The 16236-nt window shown below is 35.6% G+C and overlaps 2 protein-coding genes across 4 annotated transcripts; one reads left to right on the top strand and one right to left on the bottom strand.

Moving 5' to 3' along the window:
* Positions 1–24: 24 nt before the first annotated feature.
* LOC306879683 (retinol dehydrogenase 10-B-like) lies at positions 25–3247 on the top strand (the record flags this gene model as incomplete). Its single annotated transcript, XM_079432828.1, has 5 exons — positions 25–62; positions 2080–2167; positions 2294–2427; positions 2834–2965; positions 3124–3247. 5 exons carry the CDS (start codon positions 25–27, stop codon positions 3245–3247), a joined length of 516 nt encoding a protein of 171 aa, XP_079288954.1.
* A 425-nt stretch (positions 3248–3672) lies between these two features.
* On the bottom strand, positions 3673–16204 carry LOC306878984 (double-stranded RNA-binding protein Staufen homolog 1-like). 3 transcript variants are annotated; one of them, XM_079431629.1, is made up of 15 exons: positions 16035–16204; positions 14626–14966; positions 13530–13651; positions 13261–13441; positions 11197–11347; positions 10901–11072; positions 10664–10759; positions 10337–10549; positions 9913–10056; positions 9569–9715; positions 8705–8780; positions 6484–6809; positions 6276–6398; positions 4762–4841; positions 3673–4556 (listed from the first exon to the last, which is right to left on the bottom strand). In XM_079431629.1, exons 2-15 carry the CDS (start codon positions 14813–14815, stop codon positions 4469–4471), a joined length of 2109 nt encoding a protein of 702 aa, XP_079287755.1. In that variant the 5' UTR covers positions 14816–14966; positions 16035–16204; the 3' UTR covers positions 3673–4468. The 3 variants fall into 3 exon arrangements, with proteins under 3 accessions (XP_079287755.1, XP_079287756.1, XP_079287757.1); XM_079431630.1 differs by having other exon boundaries at positions 6484–6806; XM_079431631.1 differs by having other exon boundaries at positions 13285–13441.
* Between the last annotated feature and the right edge of the window lie 32 nt (positions 16205–16236).

Below are 16236 nucleotides of genomic sequence, written 5' to 3'. Positions count from 1 at the left end.
GCAAGATTGTAAGAATCCATCAAGATGGTTATAAAGAATGGGGACTTCAAAAATCACGGCCTGTATGAATTACAAAGATTTAAAGTAATGAATGACCAAAAATGTTTTTCACTTAAAATGTATAAAAGATCTAATGTATGCAAGTTTGTTTTGCATATACAGTTGTTAGATCAGTGTTTATGGTTGAAGACCCTCTTCAATGTTTCCTTAGCTGGCCAGGATTGCCCATTGATGCTGAAACACGTGAAAGGAGAGGATTAAATTCATTCCTGTAGCTAGAGGCTATTCATGCAGAAAGAACAATACCATAGGCACTGCTGTAATGTAGGGCCTCATATATCCACATTCCCACGTCTCATATGCAAAGACAGAGGGACTTAATAGTTATGTGAGGTAAATGGCACATGCAAGAGCATACATGACGTGTGTGTAAAATAAATGGAGCTTTGATACTGTTAGTGAAATACATGTACACATAAATATAAAGAGGCTTTGAGAAATTTTTGGGGTACATTTTTTCTCTCAAGTATTATTAATTTATAGTCCAGTACATCCATTGTGCTTAATTTAAAGCATTGCATTTGTTATTGTTATTATTACATATGATTATTAGTAAGTAATTGACATCGGCAGGTTATGGTTAAGATAACATGGAAACCTTTGATCCATTCTTCCCAAACTGAACATGCAAGAATTCTACATTGATTTACAAAAGCATAACCACATCAGATTAATGCTATACACACATAATCTATTTACTGAGTTGTTAAAATGCATTTTTTGTGCAAATGCACATCTTGGACTAATATATGTGGTTTACTAATATCCACTTTATGGATTGTTTTTGTGGTTTAGGGAGCTCAATAGCAGTATAGTAAATATAATAATTATTTTTCAATCATTTTAATACATTTCAAACAGTAGAACATGCCTCTAGCAATATTAAGGGAATGCATGAACGTTGAACATAGATAGACTCAAGAAATAAAGATGCTTAAATAGCCTCAAATAAAGCAAAGACTCGTTAACGAATCTTATAAGATGAGAACGATGAGAGTCAGTAAAATAGACAAATAGATGGATTAAAAGTAAATGCCGCTTTGCCTTCATTGTATTACTTGATATGCATAGAACACATGATGTGGGAATTGCCTGATTTTATCCCTTTAGCCTTCTTTACAGGCCTTCTCTGATGTAAACACATTATTCCCCTATGAAAGTCTCACTTTGATCGGCTTAATGCAAATAACCGTGACCACGTATGAAGTGGATTAATGCTCACATTGAGCAGTCTTTACACATTATTAGCATTGGGCTGATTTGTCTGGATGCCAACCAGTGATGGTGACACTGTGGTTCTTTGCATTCATATATGTATTCAATAGGCAGACGTTTTTATCAAAGTCTGCTTAAAGTGTATCTATATTTTTTCAGTGTGTTTGTTCCCAGAGAATCAAATCCATGGAAGTGAAATTACATGAGAGCTTTTGATTTATCATTTGAGCAGCTACTTGAAGAGTTTGATTTATTATTTTATCATTTGATTTATCTCCATTAAGTCTCAATTTACTCATGCTAATGCCATTCCGATTATGTTATGTTTGTGTGGAAAACAATCTGATGATTTTGGAAGAATGTTCATGCAGCTATTCATAATAACCATGGTTCTCAAGATCCAAAAAAAACCTCTCTGCCAAAAGCTCTGAAATAACACACATTTGAATGACTTTGGTTGTGACATGACTGAACGTGAGAAATCTCATTCCTAACTGAACCAAATGAGATTTCAGAACTTTGCCTGAGGGGAAGATTATCATCGAATTATGACTTAAATTTCAATCTCTTCCTCGCACAAAGCTATTGTTTTTTTTTTTTTTCAGAAAACATGGAATGTGAATAGATAATGTTGAATACTTTAATTGTACTGTTATAGTGCTTTTCATAGAGCTGCATGAAGATTTTTATAGAATTCTCAGTTTGTGTTCCACAGAAAAATTAAGTGCATGCAGGTTTAGAACCCAGAAGTTTAAGGTTGTATACTGTATATCAAACTACTTGATTTTGTTTGTCGGCATGTAGAACGTCAAGGCGTTCATGCCCCAAAAATCATGGCCACATCATCACTATAGCGAGCGTCTTTGGCCTCTTCAGCACAGCCTGTGTAGAGGTGAGATATACAGACTGGGTGTATTAGCAACTGAGTAAAAATAGAGTTCAAAACCCACCTTTAAAGTGTTTGATTTATTCCTGATTTCCATTTTAAACTACTGATGTCTTAATGTGTGAATTTTAGGAGTACTGTGCCAGTAAGTTTGCAGCGGTGGGGTTTCATGAACTGTTGACAGAAGAGGACATGGATGGACTGAAGAGCACTCTTGTGTGTCTTTATATTGTGGACAGTGGCATATTTGAGGGCAGCAGAACTAGGTCAGGAAATTTACATATGGAAAACTTACAAAATTTCTAAATACACTACTGTTTAAATGTTTGGTGTAAGATTTTTTTATGTTTTTGAAAGAACTTTGATGCTTTTATCCAAAGCGATTTTTGATTTATGTGATCAAAAGTACAGTAGAAACAGTAATATTGTAAAATGTTATTACAATTTTAATTAATAGTCTTGTTTTAATATATTTTAAAATGTAATTTATTCCTGATGCAAAGTGGATTTTTTTAGTATCATTACTTCGGTGTCACGTGATCCTTCAGAAATCAATCTGATATGCTGATTTGCTGCTAAAAAAAATCTTTTTTATAATTATTGAAAAAAGTTCTGAGTTAATTGCAGTAAATAATCCTTGATAGTGCTCTTGTTGTTTCTCTGCTCCTGCAGGGAAGAGACTGAACTGATCCTGCCTCCACTGCAGCCCTTATACTGTGTACAGCAGGCCCTGAACACCATTCTAACAAACCAGCCGCTAATGTGCATCCCCAGACTGACCTACATGCCCTTCCTGGCCAGAGCATGAGTGTACACTAACATCCACATGCTTGACTTAACTCATTTCCATTCACATTGGAACCTCATTTATGGCACCACACATATTCTAGCTGTTTTTATAATAGCAAACCTTGATGCCCTACACATTAGATGTTCACTTAACTGACATCTTGCCTTTGCAGTCTGTTTCCATGGGAATCCAATGCAGTGACATGTCGCTTTCTAGGTTTAAACAAGTGTATGTACCTATTCACTAAGGCCACGAGGAAGAAAAGAGTAGCTAATGGTGCCATAGAGGCTGCTTAAACATCTGGAATGCTACAGATCTGACTGGTCTTTTTCGAATAGCCGCAGCAACTTTTTAATGTTGTTACTTAGTTTATATTATTATGGATGTTTGAATGTGAAATGGGTATCTTCTAAAATATATTTAAATATTATGTAATAAATGTCCATTATGTATATAATTTAACTTAAATGTGTACAAGTGTTTTTTATCCTTGGCTTCCCTTTACATTAAAATGGAGAGTTTGTTGTACTTCATAAAACAAAAGCATATATATATATATAATTATTATAATACATTTATTTCAATATGTAATATTTATTTGAAATTAAAAATTATTTACTTGAGAAAATTACTAGAATAAAATCTTATTCTCAACAAAAAAAAAGGCTATTTTCCTTATATTCATTCCATAACTGGAAACCCAGAAATTAGTATTTACAGCACACACACAATGTTTTTATTTGTGCACATCGTTTTTACTCATATTCCATGAGGAAAACAGGATGCAACTGGTAGAGAGATGGGCGGGTCAACACTGATAGGAGAATGCATCAGTTTAACTGACATGACTGAAGATTATCGTGCTTGAAACAAACATTCACTCACTCGCTTCCATACACACAACACAAAACACCACCACACACTCTACACTGAAGTCACAACAACATTTTCCCAGACCTACATGAAAATGTAGATAAATTAAAATAATTTGTGTGGTCGTCATTGTAACTCAAAAAGCACTGGAGAAAAACCACCACAGCAGAGACATGTTTGAGAGCTTCATCGTATCCTTCAATGGGGTTTTATACTGCACTTCACAACAGCGCTAACACAACCCAACTCGCTGGGTTCCAATAATACAACGTTAAAAATAAAAATAAAAGCGAGAACAAAAAATTCATGACACTGAAAACATGATGTCCTTGGAGCAACGAAGAAAAGCCAATCCACTCAAATCAAACTTCACGATAATCGCTTTACAATTTAACAACGAAAACAAAACCACCACTTCACTGGATATGATGAGGCGACTTTTCCAAAGCCTTAGCGTTTAAAAATTTATCACTGCGTGTGACATCTCTTGACCTTGTTTAACTGTGTTTTGAATACCTTAACTTCTTTAAATCTAAGATCTATTAAGTATTACTCAAAAGGCCTTTTTGAGCAGTCAATCAAAACTCTGCTTCTGACTTTTCTCTAGAGTTTTGGAAATAAAACGACCAATCAAATAGTCAATTCTACACTGTGCCGTCCAGCGTCTTTCCGATGGTACTTGAGTTAGCCGGTTTTAATAATGCATCACCCTCAAGGTCTTGTTTGTTGCATCTATAGAGAGGGAGAAACGTGAGAAATTAATTGCAATAAATGCAGTTACTGGACTCTTATCAGCTCTATCTTTAACTATGTGCATTAAAAAAACTGCCACTTACACAAACTACATTTTTTTAAATGACTATGAAAGGCACCTACAAAGTCCATGTATGGTATAATATAGTAAAAATTAAGACCCTTTTTAACATTTGAGACTGACCCTTTCATTGGTCCATTAGCTGTGCGCTCATTGGACTGCTGGTCAAGTTCTGACAGGAGCTTCAGGATGTTCAGAGCAGCCTGTTTAGAGACAAAAATACATTGCAGTAAACAAGATACAAGTTGATACATACACTGTCTATAATGACATGAAGAAACAGAACAAACTGAGACAGACTAAATCCAGAAGAACTGTGGCAACATCTCCAAGATGCTTCAAGAAACCTACCTGCAAATTTTTGTTTGCACTCCTTGTGCAAACAAAAATCTCACTGGATTATTACAATTAATGGCAAAATGAATGTTTGGAAATGTAAACTGATATGTCCAACTGACACACTGCAGCAAAATATAGAAATAACTGGCTTAAAACCATTTTTTAGCTGGTGAAAATACTAGTGTTCTAATCATTTTGGCCATCCCTGTACTTTAAATTATATTATGGTGGGAAAGCTGAATTTTAATTATAAATGTTTTTATTATGTATATATACACACACACACACAAAAAAAACAGTAACATTCTGAAATATTATTGTAATTTAAAACCTGTTCTATTTTAATATATTTTAAAATGTAATTTATTCCTGTGAAGGCAGAGTTAATTTTCAGAAGCCATTACTCCATTCTTCAGTGTCACAATCAGGATTTTTAAAGTCAACTAAAACCATAAATTTGGTTAATTGTAATAAATGTTAACTGAAATACACAACACTTAACCTCATTTTCCTAGGCAACATCACTCATTTTCATTTAATGACTAAAATTGAAAAATAAAAAAGACATTTAAAAACAACAAAAACTAATAAAAATGTCAAATGTGCAGTTAAATTTAACATGAAATCAGAAAATTAACTATTCAATTTAACAAAATATATTATAGTATCTCAATGACACTAAAATACCTCTGATACTAATAAGAAATGTTTCTTTGAAGAATCTTGTGCAATGTTTAAAACGGCTTAATACTCTTGTGAAAACAGAGATACTATTTTTTTAGGATTCGCTATTCTCTGTCATCAGTAACGCATGGATACGCTGTTTCCGTTCAAATCAAAGCATAAATAAATGTACAATATGTATCCATGCGTTACTGATGATAGAGAATAGCCTACGCACTTTGCGTCCATTGGATGCTCTCCAAAATGGCGCTACGCTGACACAGAGAGGAGACGAATTGTTGAATAAATGTTATTTTTATTTTCTTTGCGTACAAAAAGTACTCTCGTCGCTTCATAAAATTCAGATTGAACCACTGCTGGCAGATGGACCATCCTGACGATGCTTTATTTACTGACAGTCACAAGCCTCCCGGGTTTTCATCCAAAATATCTTAAATTGTGTTCCGAGGACGAACGAAGCTTTTACGGGTTTGGAACAACATGGGGTAAGTGATTAAAGATAAAATTTGCATTATGGGGTGGAGTCCCTTTAATGCATCCTTACTGAATTTTTTTTAAGAAAAAATAAGTGTTAGTAAATGTGTTATTATTATTATTATTAATATTCAACTTACCATGTCATGGCAGGACTCCACGTCCTTGCCGATGCCGTGGCTGATGAGAGGGGGCTGAGAGGAGCAGTTGATCAGAGACACAAACTCATTCTTGTTATTTTTGGGAAAGTCTTTGTATTCAACCTGTAGAAAAAAAACAAAAAGGTACCGATTGGTTGAACAACATCACTGGGGTGGATAAGTGAGTGTTCACTGTTAGATTCAACACCTGTAAGCCCTGTACAGAGGCCAGGTAGCTGAGCTGTTCGGATGGTCTGGTAAGGGGTCCGTGGGGTCTGTGTGCCAAGCTGTTGTTGGTCTTCAGTATACCCTCCGCGGTCGGGGACGTCCCGGCGTATAGCAGCTCACTTGCAATCATGGCCGTTACTGTGGCCTTGGCTGGGTTGGGGGCAGCTGTGCGACCGTAGTCTTTGGCATGGAGTCCCTGGTTGGCACCCACTGCCTGTGCCACCTCAGGCACCATGGGTAAAATGCCAGCAGGAAGCTGCTGATGGCTGAGGAAGGGAACTCGGAAATCCTCCTCCTTACTGACTGCTTTTAGAAACACAGGAATCAATTGCACATGACAACATTCAAGTGAATGATATTTATGACACAGGGTTTCTGCAGGATTTTTAAGCTCAAATTTAAGACTTTAAGACCTTTTACCATATGAGCAGGGTAGGAGAAATTAATTTCCAACATGTTTTATGGGCATTTTTACCTTTAAGCCATTTTTTCTAAAAGTATGCACCATCTTTTGAGTCAAATTCTTGCATTTGGGCTGTTACCAAGCAAATGAAATCAGAATCAACCAAATGTATCTTGGCAATAAAGAGGAAACACAGAAGCTGCATCAGAAGTGGTATTTAGATGTATTTACACACGGTTTAATGCAGCTCTGAGGGACATGGAATACTTTAACCTGCAGTTACAAATGCATAAATAATGTTTTGATATTTTAAACAAACCACTGAAAACTGATGTTTGAAATTATTTTAAAAATGAAAAGGTACCTTAAACGTGAAATTAAAACTGCCAGTAGGTGGCAGCAAGTCACTGTTAAGAGAGTCATTGGGATTGAACTGAATCATTTAAACTGTTGATTCATTCAAGAACCGAACACAGTCATGTTGCTCAGAGACGCAAAACAGCACTGTGGCTGTGTTTGGAATGATTTTTGTTGGAGAAATATAGCAAAAACAGAACCAGAGATGCAAACAGGTAAAGGGGAAAAAAAAAAAAAAAAAGGTGAGAACCGGGGACATGCTCCACATGGAATTTTTTCTTAAAGATATTTGTTTTTCATGCTCATTTGTAGTAACTTTAAGGTATTTTTGAAAAATATTTTTTATTTTCTTATGTCCAAAACTGTATTTTTTCACCAAAAACAAACAAACATCTTGTTGCAACATTTTACAAAAATCAAGATTGAATATATTTGGTCAAAATCCCATGTTATAAAAGATGAAGTGCTATGCAAACTATTTTATTGGCTAAAATAAAATAATGATTAGACGGCATTTCTGACCTAAAATGCTAAATGTGTGCCCTCTCTCTCTTCACTGTGTCCACATCTCAGACCTCAAATACACAAAAAAAAACCCTTTTTAGACAGTTTAGTAAAGAGTAAAGAAAATACTATACAAAACTTAATAGCAGTTGCTCAAGTGCTTATCGGTCTTACTTTTCCAATACAAATAAGACCAGTCTACCTTTTCTAAGACCAGTCCAGGTGACTTGATCTCAAAAAAGTCGAGTTGTCACCTAAAGGTGAGGAGTTTTGCATCTATGCAGAACATATGGTGTCTAAAATGCAAGTCTCTTAATATGAACTACTACTTTATTGAACTGTTGTATAAAATCAGTATCACATTTGTAATCATGCTGACTTTGAGAAAAAAAAAAAAGTCACTCTTCGTGTGATATTAACTATATGAAATGTAAATATATACATTTTCTGCCCCATATATTGAATTATGTGACCATTCTGAATTCTAGATTTTTATAATGCATTGTCTTATCGATCCACCAGTTCACTTTTAAAGCTCTGCGTGTTTGCAGGGTAAAAACATGGGTTGATTTTTGCATTGGTCTGAACAAAACAGTTTTATTGAAAATGCACATTCATTCTCTACCAGCAGGTGGCACGTTTGGTAAAAATATAACTGTATTACCGGTAACAGCAGAACACAAAGCGGCGCAGCACCGGACTTTGAAACGTGCAGCGCTCATGTTTATTTCATGAAATCATAAGACTTTTGAAGTTTAATCTTCACATTCAGCATATCACAATTCTGGTCTTTCCGTCCTCAAATTTAAGACCTCTTAAAATCAAGACTTTCTTGTACAATTTAAGACTTTTTAAGGCCTTAAATTCGATACAACTACATTTAAGACTTTAAGACCTGCGGAAACCTGAATATGAAAACTGACTACAAAACACATACCAAGACCAGCCTTCTCCACAGAGCCCGGTTCAAAGAAGGTCACTTTACGTCCATCTCCAGGTTTCTTAGCAGGTGCCTTTACAAAGATAAATAAGTTTATAACCGTTTACAAATGAAAATGATTGATTCTTGGAATTTATCTTGGAAATGTAGTTTTGGAAGATTTGGAACAACATGAAAATTTGTAAATGTTCCTTTTTTGGAGAACAAATGTTTAGATGCCAAAGTGTCCAAAATACAACGTTCCCATTATGAGGGATCCCCTTCCAAAAAAAAAGATAGGAATTAAATATTTTCAATTTTTTAGAAAATTATTTCTGCTGAAAATTATCAGGTGCAATGTTATAACATACAAGTTATTTACTCTTCTCCAAATTAAATATTTGGCTTTTATATTGTTATACCAAATATTTTTCTTATACCTTTTTTTTAAACAAATAGTTTTAAACTTATCTAGAAAATATTTTTTTACACTAAACTATATTCATATTGTTTTATTTGCTCATTGTTAAAAGTGTGTTCTGTAAACAAAACAAAAAATAAATAAAATCTGACCCTTATTTACAAAGCTGAAATAATATTATACAGTATCAAATGTGGTGAATGTATAAAAATAAAAAACACAAAAAAAAAAAAACCACACACATTACATTAAACATGTTGCATTAATATTTATTAAGTGCACGCCTTAACTTTGAGAGCCCTAAAAAATTAATTTTGAAAAAAAAAAAAAAATCCTTAAAAAATTTCACAAACACCCTTATCAGTCCCTTGCAGCCCTGGACCCATTTGAAAACTCCTGAAACCGATTCCAACATGTTTTTAAAAACAAAGTAATAAAGCTGTTAATAAGCAGGCACACACCTTCTCATCCGTTTTCAGTGCCGGTTTGGGTGGTTGTGGCTGAGGCACTTTGAAGCCCAGAAGCTCCAGCATCTTCTCGGCTGCATTTCGCTTGGCCACTTTTTTACTAGGTCCCAATCCCTCTGCATTCTGACCTGCAACTGACACCTGAGTGAGAGGAAAAACAGAAAGTAATGGGGTGGGGGGCACATTACTTTTTCAGGGAACATTTCTGACAAGAAGCAATTTTGCAAGTTGTTTGAGAAAATGGTGGGCAAAAGAAGAGCATGGCCTTCACACAAAATGTGCACTGAACTATTATAAAAATGCTGAGTCAGAGAACAGTTTTCTCTCTGATGGAGTACCTGCATGACAAACTCCCTGCGTCGAGGCAGTCCTCTCTCCGTTACTAAAGTGTACTCGGGCTCTTTTTCTTTCTTAGCCTGCTGGATCTGAGCCAGTCTGCTGATGGGGTTCATGCCCTGACCGTACTCAGGGCTGGTCTGCAGCTGAGAGCAGGGACAAGGTTCATTAAGATAATTTTTTTTTTAATAAATAAAACAAGGCAGTTGATAGATTTTGGACTAAAACAAAGCAAAATGACTATGTTAGCTAACTGGCTAATCCAGCACAATTATGTAATCGCTAAATGAGATATAATAAATGCAATCGCTAAAAAAGATGATTAACTACCCAGGCTGAACTACTATTAGCAAAGTGTCTGAGTTTTTGAGTCAGCATAACACTCTAGCCATCAAACTAACTCAGCCAGTCTAAGTCATCTTCTACCTTAATAATGGACTTGCTTTTCTTTTTAATACGTAGTGGTATCTTGTCAGTGACAGGTAGTTGAGGCAGGTTGTGGAGCTCCTCCAGGACAGCGACGGCAGCCAGTTTCTTGGAAATCTTCTTGCTTTTGCCTTCACCCTCCCCTGAAAACTCGCCCACAGTTACCCTCACCACAAAACTCTTCATGTGGGGAGGCCCAGTCTCTTTTAGCACCTGTATATAGTTAGACCAGTTAAAGAAAAGTCGACAATTGTTCCAAAAAGTTTTTGCTTAATTATGTGCATTTTTATATACTTGTAACCTATCCATGATGGGATCATGACATACCTTGAAATTCACAGGCATGTTACGCTTCAGTGCAATCTCAAACACTTGGCTGATCTCTGATTTGTTAAGGTTTTCTTGTACTGGCTCTTCGTTCATCTACAGAATACACATGACATGTATTTTCAGTCAAGATTTAATACAGATTAGATAAATGTATTTTGCTTGTATTTTCTAGTCTAAGTTCAAAATTTAATCTACTGATAGCCCATTCATCATGTTAGTAGGATGAAGTCTCACCTCAGCTAGTTGCTGCATTATTGGTTCTTTCTGCAGATATTTGATAGCTTTAGCCGCAGCGTCATGTTTGGCTGCCTGACGCGTGCGGCCCTTGCCGTGGAATTGTTGTCCACCGATAGACAGCTCCATGTGATACAGTACTGGCCCCACAGGAGGAAATGGGTAGTAATAACTGATCAAGAGAAGAAAAGCAAAACAGTATATAATCAATCACATTTAGTCACTATCATATCAGCCAAAATCTCTACTGTGCATCAAGTAAGCAAAAGGAATAGATTAAAAGAGAGAGTGCATACTGCTGCATGGAGCGTGCATAAGGGCCTGGTGCTCTGATGTTGTAGTTGAATGCTGGTCTCATCCCCTGGTAGGCACCTATAGGTTTGTAGATGGGCTTCTTGCCCAACTTCATACAAAGTGCATTAAGCTCCACAGTGTGGGTTACATTATCTGCATGAGAGAGAAACACGTCAGCTGATTGCACTAATATACAAGAGGTTCAACCTAATACTGTAAACACATTAATATTGTAAAATGATTGCAGTTTAAAGTAACCTTTTTCTGTTTAATATGTAATTTGAGACCCTGGATCACAAAACCAGTCGTAAGGGTACATTTTTCGAAATTGAGATTTACACATCACCTGAAAGCTGAATAAATAAGCTGTCCATTGATGTATGGTTTGTTAGGACAATCGGACAATATTTGGCCGAGATCTGGAATCTGCAAAAAACAATCTGGAATTTGCAAAAAAAAAAATCTAAATATTGTGAAAATCTCCTTTAAAGTTGTCCAAATGAAGTTCTTAGCAATGCATATTACTAATCAAAAATTAAGTTGATACATTTACGGTAGGAAATTTAAACAATATCTTTACGGAACATGATCTTTACTTATGCTGCCTTCACGTGCTATCGGAAATTTCCTATTTCCCACTTATGAAGTCATGATTATGAGCTCGTCGTATTAAAGTGCTTGTTCCCTCCACCATGTTTAAAGATTATGACCCGCCCAACTCGGAACCTCTGGTATCAGAATTATTTCAGAATTTCCCAGTAGTAAATACGACTTGAGAGGCCGTTCACGTCCAATTTCCGATTAGGAAACTCGTATTTACGATAATTCCGATACCACATGAAGGCAGCATTAATATCCTAATGATTTTTGGCATAAAAGAAAAATGGATCATTTTGACCCATACAGTGTATCTTTGGCTATTGCTACAAACATGCCCAGCGACTTAAGACTTTTTTGTTTTGTGGTCCAGGGTCACAATTATTCCTGTGATGAAAAGCAGAATTTTTAGCATCTTTAGTCCAGTTTTCAGTGTCACATGATCCTTCAGAAATCATTTTAATATGCTGATTTGGTGCTCAAGAAACATTTCCTATTATCAATGTTAAAACATTTGTATTTATTAACCTCTGTTAGTTAATAAATGCACAACTCATCATTGTTAGTTCATTTTAGCTTGAGTACATTAAACAATATTAACACGTACACCTTTAATCATTTAGAAGTAAATGTTCAAATTAGCATTAATTAATGCCTTTAAGTTTGTTTTTTTGTTAGTTCATGTTAACTAAAGTTAACAAGTGAAAACTTAATGTAAAGCGTAACCTAAAAATCCTCTGTAACCCTGTAAATGTCTTTACTATCACTTTTGATCAATTTAACATGTCCTTGCTGAATAAAAATATGAATTTCTTTTTACCAAGCATTTGAACGGTACTGTAAATGCAAAAAACACACTGATATACTGAACACTACATCATAAAGACAAATGAGCCCCAACGGATGTACTCAAAGTTAAAATAGGTGGAAAGATGATGTTTATTTTTAAGTTTAAAGAAACAGTTCACCCAAACTTTTAAAATCTAGTATCAACTACTCACCATGTATGAAAGTAGTTCATGTGACTCTACATTTAAAGTTTTAAAAGCAGTTGAAGCAAATGCTGTTTCTGGATAGTTCAGTTGCTACACACCTGCCTGTAATTTTCAAGTAATCCTGAACACCTTTGTTAGAAGGTTCAGGTGTGTTTGATTAACTCTACATGACACTAGCTACCCCTTCTCTACAGCATACAGACTTCTTTTGCAATATATATATTTTTTTTTTTTTGCCTTTTTGGGGTTTGACCGCCCTATTCTATAGAATCCAGGTTCTGCCATTGAATAAAAAAACTTAAAAATATATAGTTTTATTTCACAATTTTGGCATTTTTCTTGCAATTGCAAGTTTATCTCTCACAATTCTATATTTTTTCCTTGTAATTGCGGAAGTGTCAAAATTCCGTTTTGATAATGTGGGGATGAGAAAATCTTTTTAATTAAGAAGATAAAGGGAACAACTGGACGTACACTCTGAGCCCTTGTAGATCCCACCTGGGTTCTTTCCTGGGTGGCGGAGGCTTCTGTGACTGGGTTTGGGGAGAGTGGTTTGGGCGAGAGCACATGTTGCTGCTGAGTGCTGGGCTTTTTTGATACTGGTCCCCTCTGCATCCCAGTGCTGATCCCCCAGAGTTAACCGCACTGAGAAAATCTGACCAACACACAACATCAGAAAGTTCAAGCAGGCGGGAAGAGACAGTTTTGTGTGTTTGTGTATAAAGTAAAGCGCCAAGTCTTACCTTGGAGTGGGCTGGTCCTTCTTCACTGAGTAGCTTGTATTCAGGTTGGATCTTATTGTAACGGGCTAACTCATTTACCAAACACATAGGGGTCTTCTCTTTAGGGTTTGCCATGTTAGATACTAGAGGACAACATTAAAAGATTATGCCTAAATCAAGAAGGAAACATTTTAAAACTCTTCCAGTCCAAGAAATTACTTTTGTTATCAGGCCATAACCAGGTCCAGATTTTTCGAAAGTTTAGGGTCAGTAACTTTTTGTTTTGTTTTTGAGAAAGTTGTTTATGCTCACCAAGGCTGCATTTATTTGATAAAAAAATACATTAAACAGTATCTCTGTGAAAAATAATTACTATTTAAAGACATTTTAAAATGTAATGTATTCCTCTGATGGCAAAGCTGAATTTTCAGCATCTTTAATCCAGTCTTCAGTGTCACACGATCCTTCAGAAATCATTCTAAAATGCTGATTTGCTGCTCAAAAAACATTTATTACATCAATGTTGACAACAGTTGAGCTGCTTGATATTTTAATGAACATTAAGTTAAAAAGATTTATTTAAAATATACATTTTTTTTACTATTATAAATATCTTTACCCCTACTTTTAATTAATAATATGCATCCTGGCTGAAAAAAACAAAACAAAACAAAACATACCAATCCCAAACTTTTGACCAGTGGCATTAATTTTTTCAGCATGTTTGAAATAAGACGACAATTTTTATACCACTGTTATCAGATTTTTTTGACAACATTTGTGCTGCTTAATATTTTTGGTGAATAGAAAAAAAAAAACAGTATTTATTTAAAATAGGAATCTATTGTATTACTGTCAATATATTAATAAAAATATGAATTTCTTAAAAAAATGTTTTAAAAATTTACTGACCCCAAATTTTGGTATTGGTTGTTTTTTTTCCCCCAATATATTCTGAGATAAAAAGATGATTTTTTATAACCACTGTTGTCAGATTTTATTGCTGAATTGAAACATATCACTAAAAACTTTCCATATGAGATTTCTATATGGGCCTGGGCATAATTGAATATTTCAAATGTACAAACTGTCAAGTCCTATATAATGCATCACCCACCTGTGGGGTTGCAGAAGGGCGTGGCGGAGGCGGAAGGCAGGGCGGAGTTTCGGAGCGGGTGACTGGCACTCTCTGAGGGTAAAGGAGCAGCGGCGCAGGGAATGCTGAACCCGGGTTGGGGCGGGGCCAGCTGTAAAGGGGCGGCACTGGGTGCAGGGTTGCCAGGCGCCTGGAACTGAAGCTGTGACATTCTGATTGGCTGGTAGGAAGGTGGGTTGTTTGAATGACCAGGTATAGACTTTGCAGTCAGATAGGAAGAGAACTTCTCGAAGAAGGGTTGTATGAAAGAGAGAGTGGCACAGTGAGGGTTTGTAGAATGAAGGACGACTGCAAAGCTTTACCTGCAAGAGAGGAAAAATGAAAAGGATTGTAATTATCTCCCAATAATATTATTAAGATAATATTAAAAGCTAATCAAAGCTCTGCAGTTTTTATTGTGGTGGGCAGAACCTATTATGCAATGCAATACAATGATGGCAGAGATGAACAAATAAAATGTTTGTTTTTTTTCCTCAAAATCATGAAGGAACATTTAATAGAATTTTCCTAAAAACAATTATGCATGGATAATGCTTTAGTCCAGTATATTTTCATCTTGAAATATTACTAAGAATATAAAAAGTTATTCTTACATTTAGTTCATAAAAGTTATGAACGAAAGACCGTGTACCACAAACTAAAGGTGGACATTTTTATACTAAGAGCCTGCTAAAAAAAATTAAACAGTCATCAATCAGACAACTTGAGGCAGTAAGGTTTTGATCATTTCGATAATTCAAAAGCCTGAAATGATAAAGCCAACAGACTTTATGGGGTTAACGTTATGATGGCAATGTCAAAATGGAAAAACATCATATTACAGTAACATGGCAACAAGCTCTTATTGGCTGACAATTCCTGGAAACCTGTTTAACAGCACAAAATCAAAAGACATCGTCCTTGCAAAAAAGTTATGGCAAAATGAAACGTCAGACAGTGTCATTTAGATTAAAACATTTTTTTTTACAAATGAACATTAGCACAGTTTGAACAATTAGTATGTACAATATTATCTGACCTACTGCACTTCTGCATGCACTGTCAAATGATTTTTTTTGGTTTGTTTTTACATTTGAAACAAAAAAACGAACCTCAAGCTGGAAATATGAACAGAAAAATAAATATCAGCTGTCAAGACTCCTCCTACCCTTACACAAGTATCAAAGCCAGCAATATACACATACTACAGCTATAAATATAAAAAGCATGGCATAACCGAATCCGCCCAATTTTTATAATGTTATGCATGTTTCTCGTGAAAAGCCGCTATGACAATATGCGATGAAATGCATTGAGATTAATATGAATGGCTCGAGCTAACACACTAGCAGCTCGCGCATCTCCACAAACGCCGGCTGAATAAAGCTCACCTCGGTTTATTTCTCTCCGGTTGTGATTTACTCCATGAGTTACGATGTTAAAGTGTAGTGTCTGTTCGGTTTCGTCCTGTTTTAAGGGGTTCTGGACTGGTTTAGCATGAAAATACGGGGACGAGGTAGAGGGTGAGTGTAGACAGGGCAAACACTAAAGAGAATAGCCCGATATTTTCCGCCCCTGACAGGAAATGACATC

The sequence above is a fragment of the Barbus barbus genome, assembly GCF_936440315.1.
Source record: "Barbus barbus genome assembly, chromosome: 13".
Taxonomy (NCBI): domain Eukaryota; kingdom Metazoa; phylum Chordata; class Actinopteri; order Cypriniformes; family Cyprinidae; genus Barbus; species Barbus barbus.
Note: the sequence above shows the minus strand (reverse complement) of the source record. Positions and strands in the feature narration are given on the sequence as shown.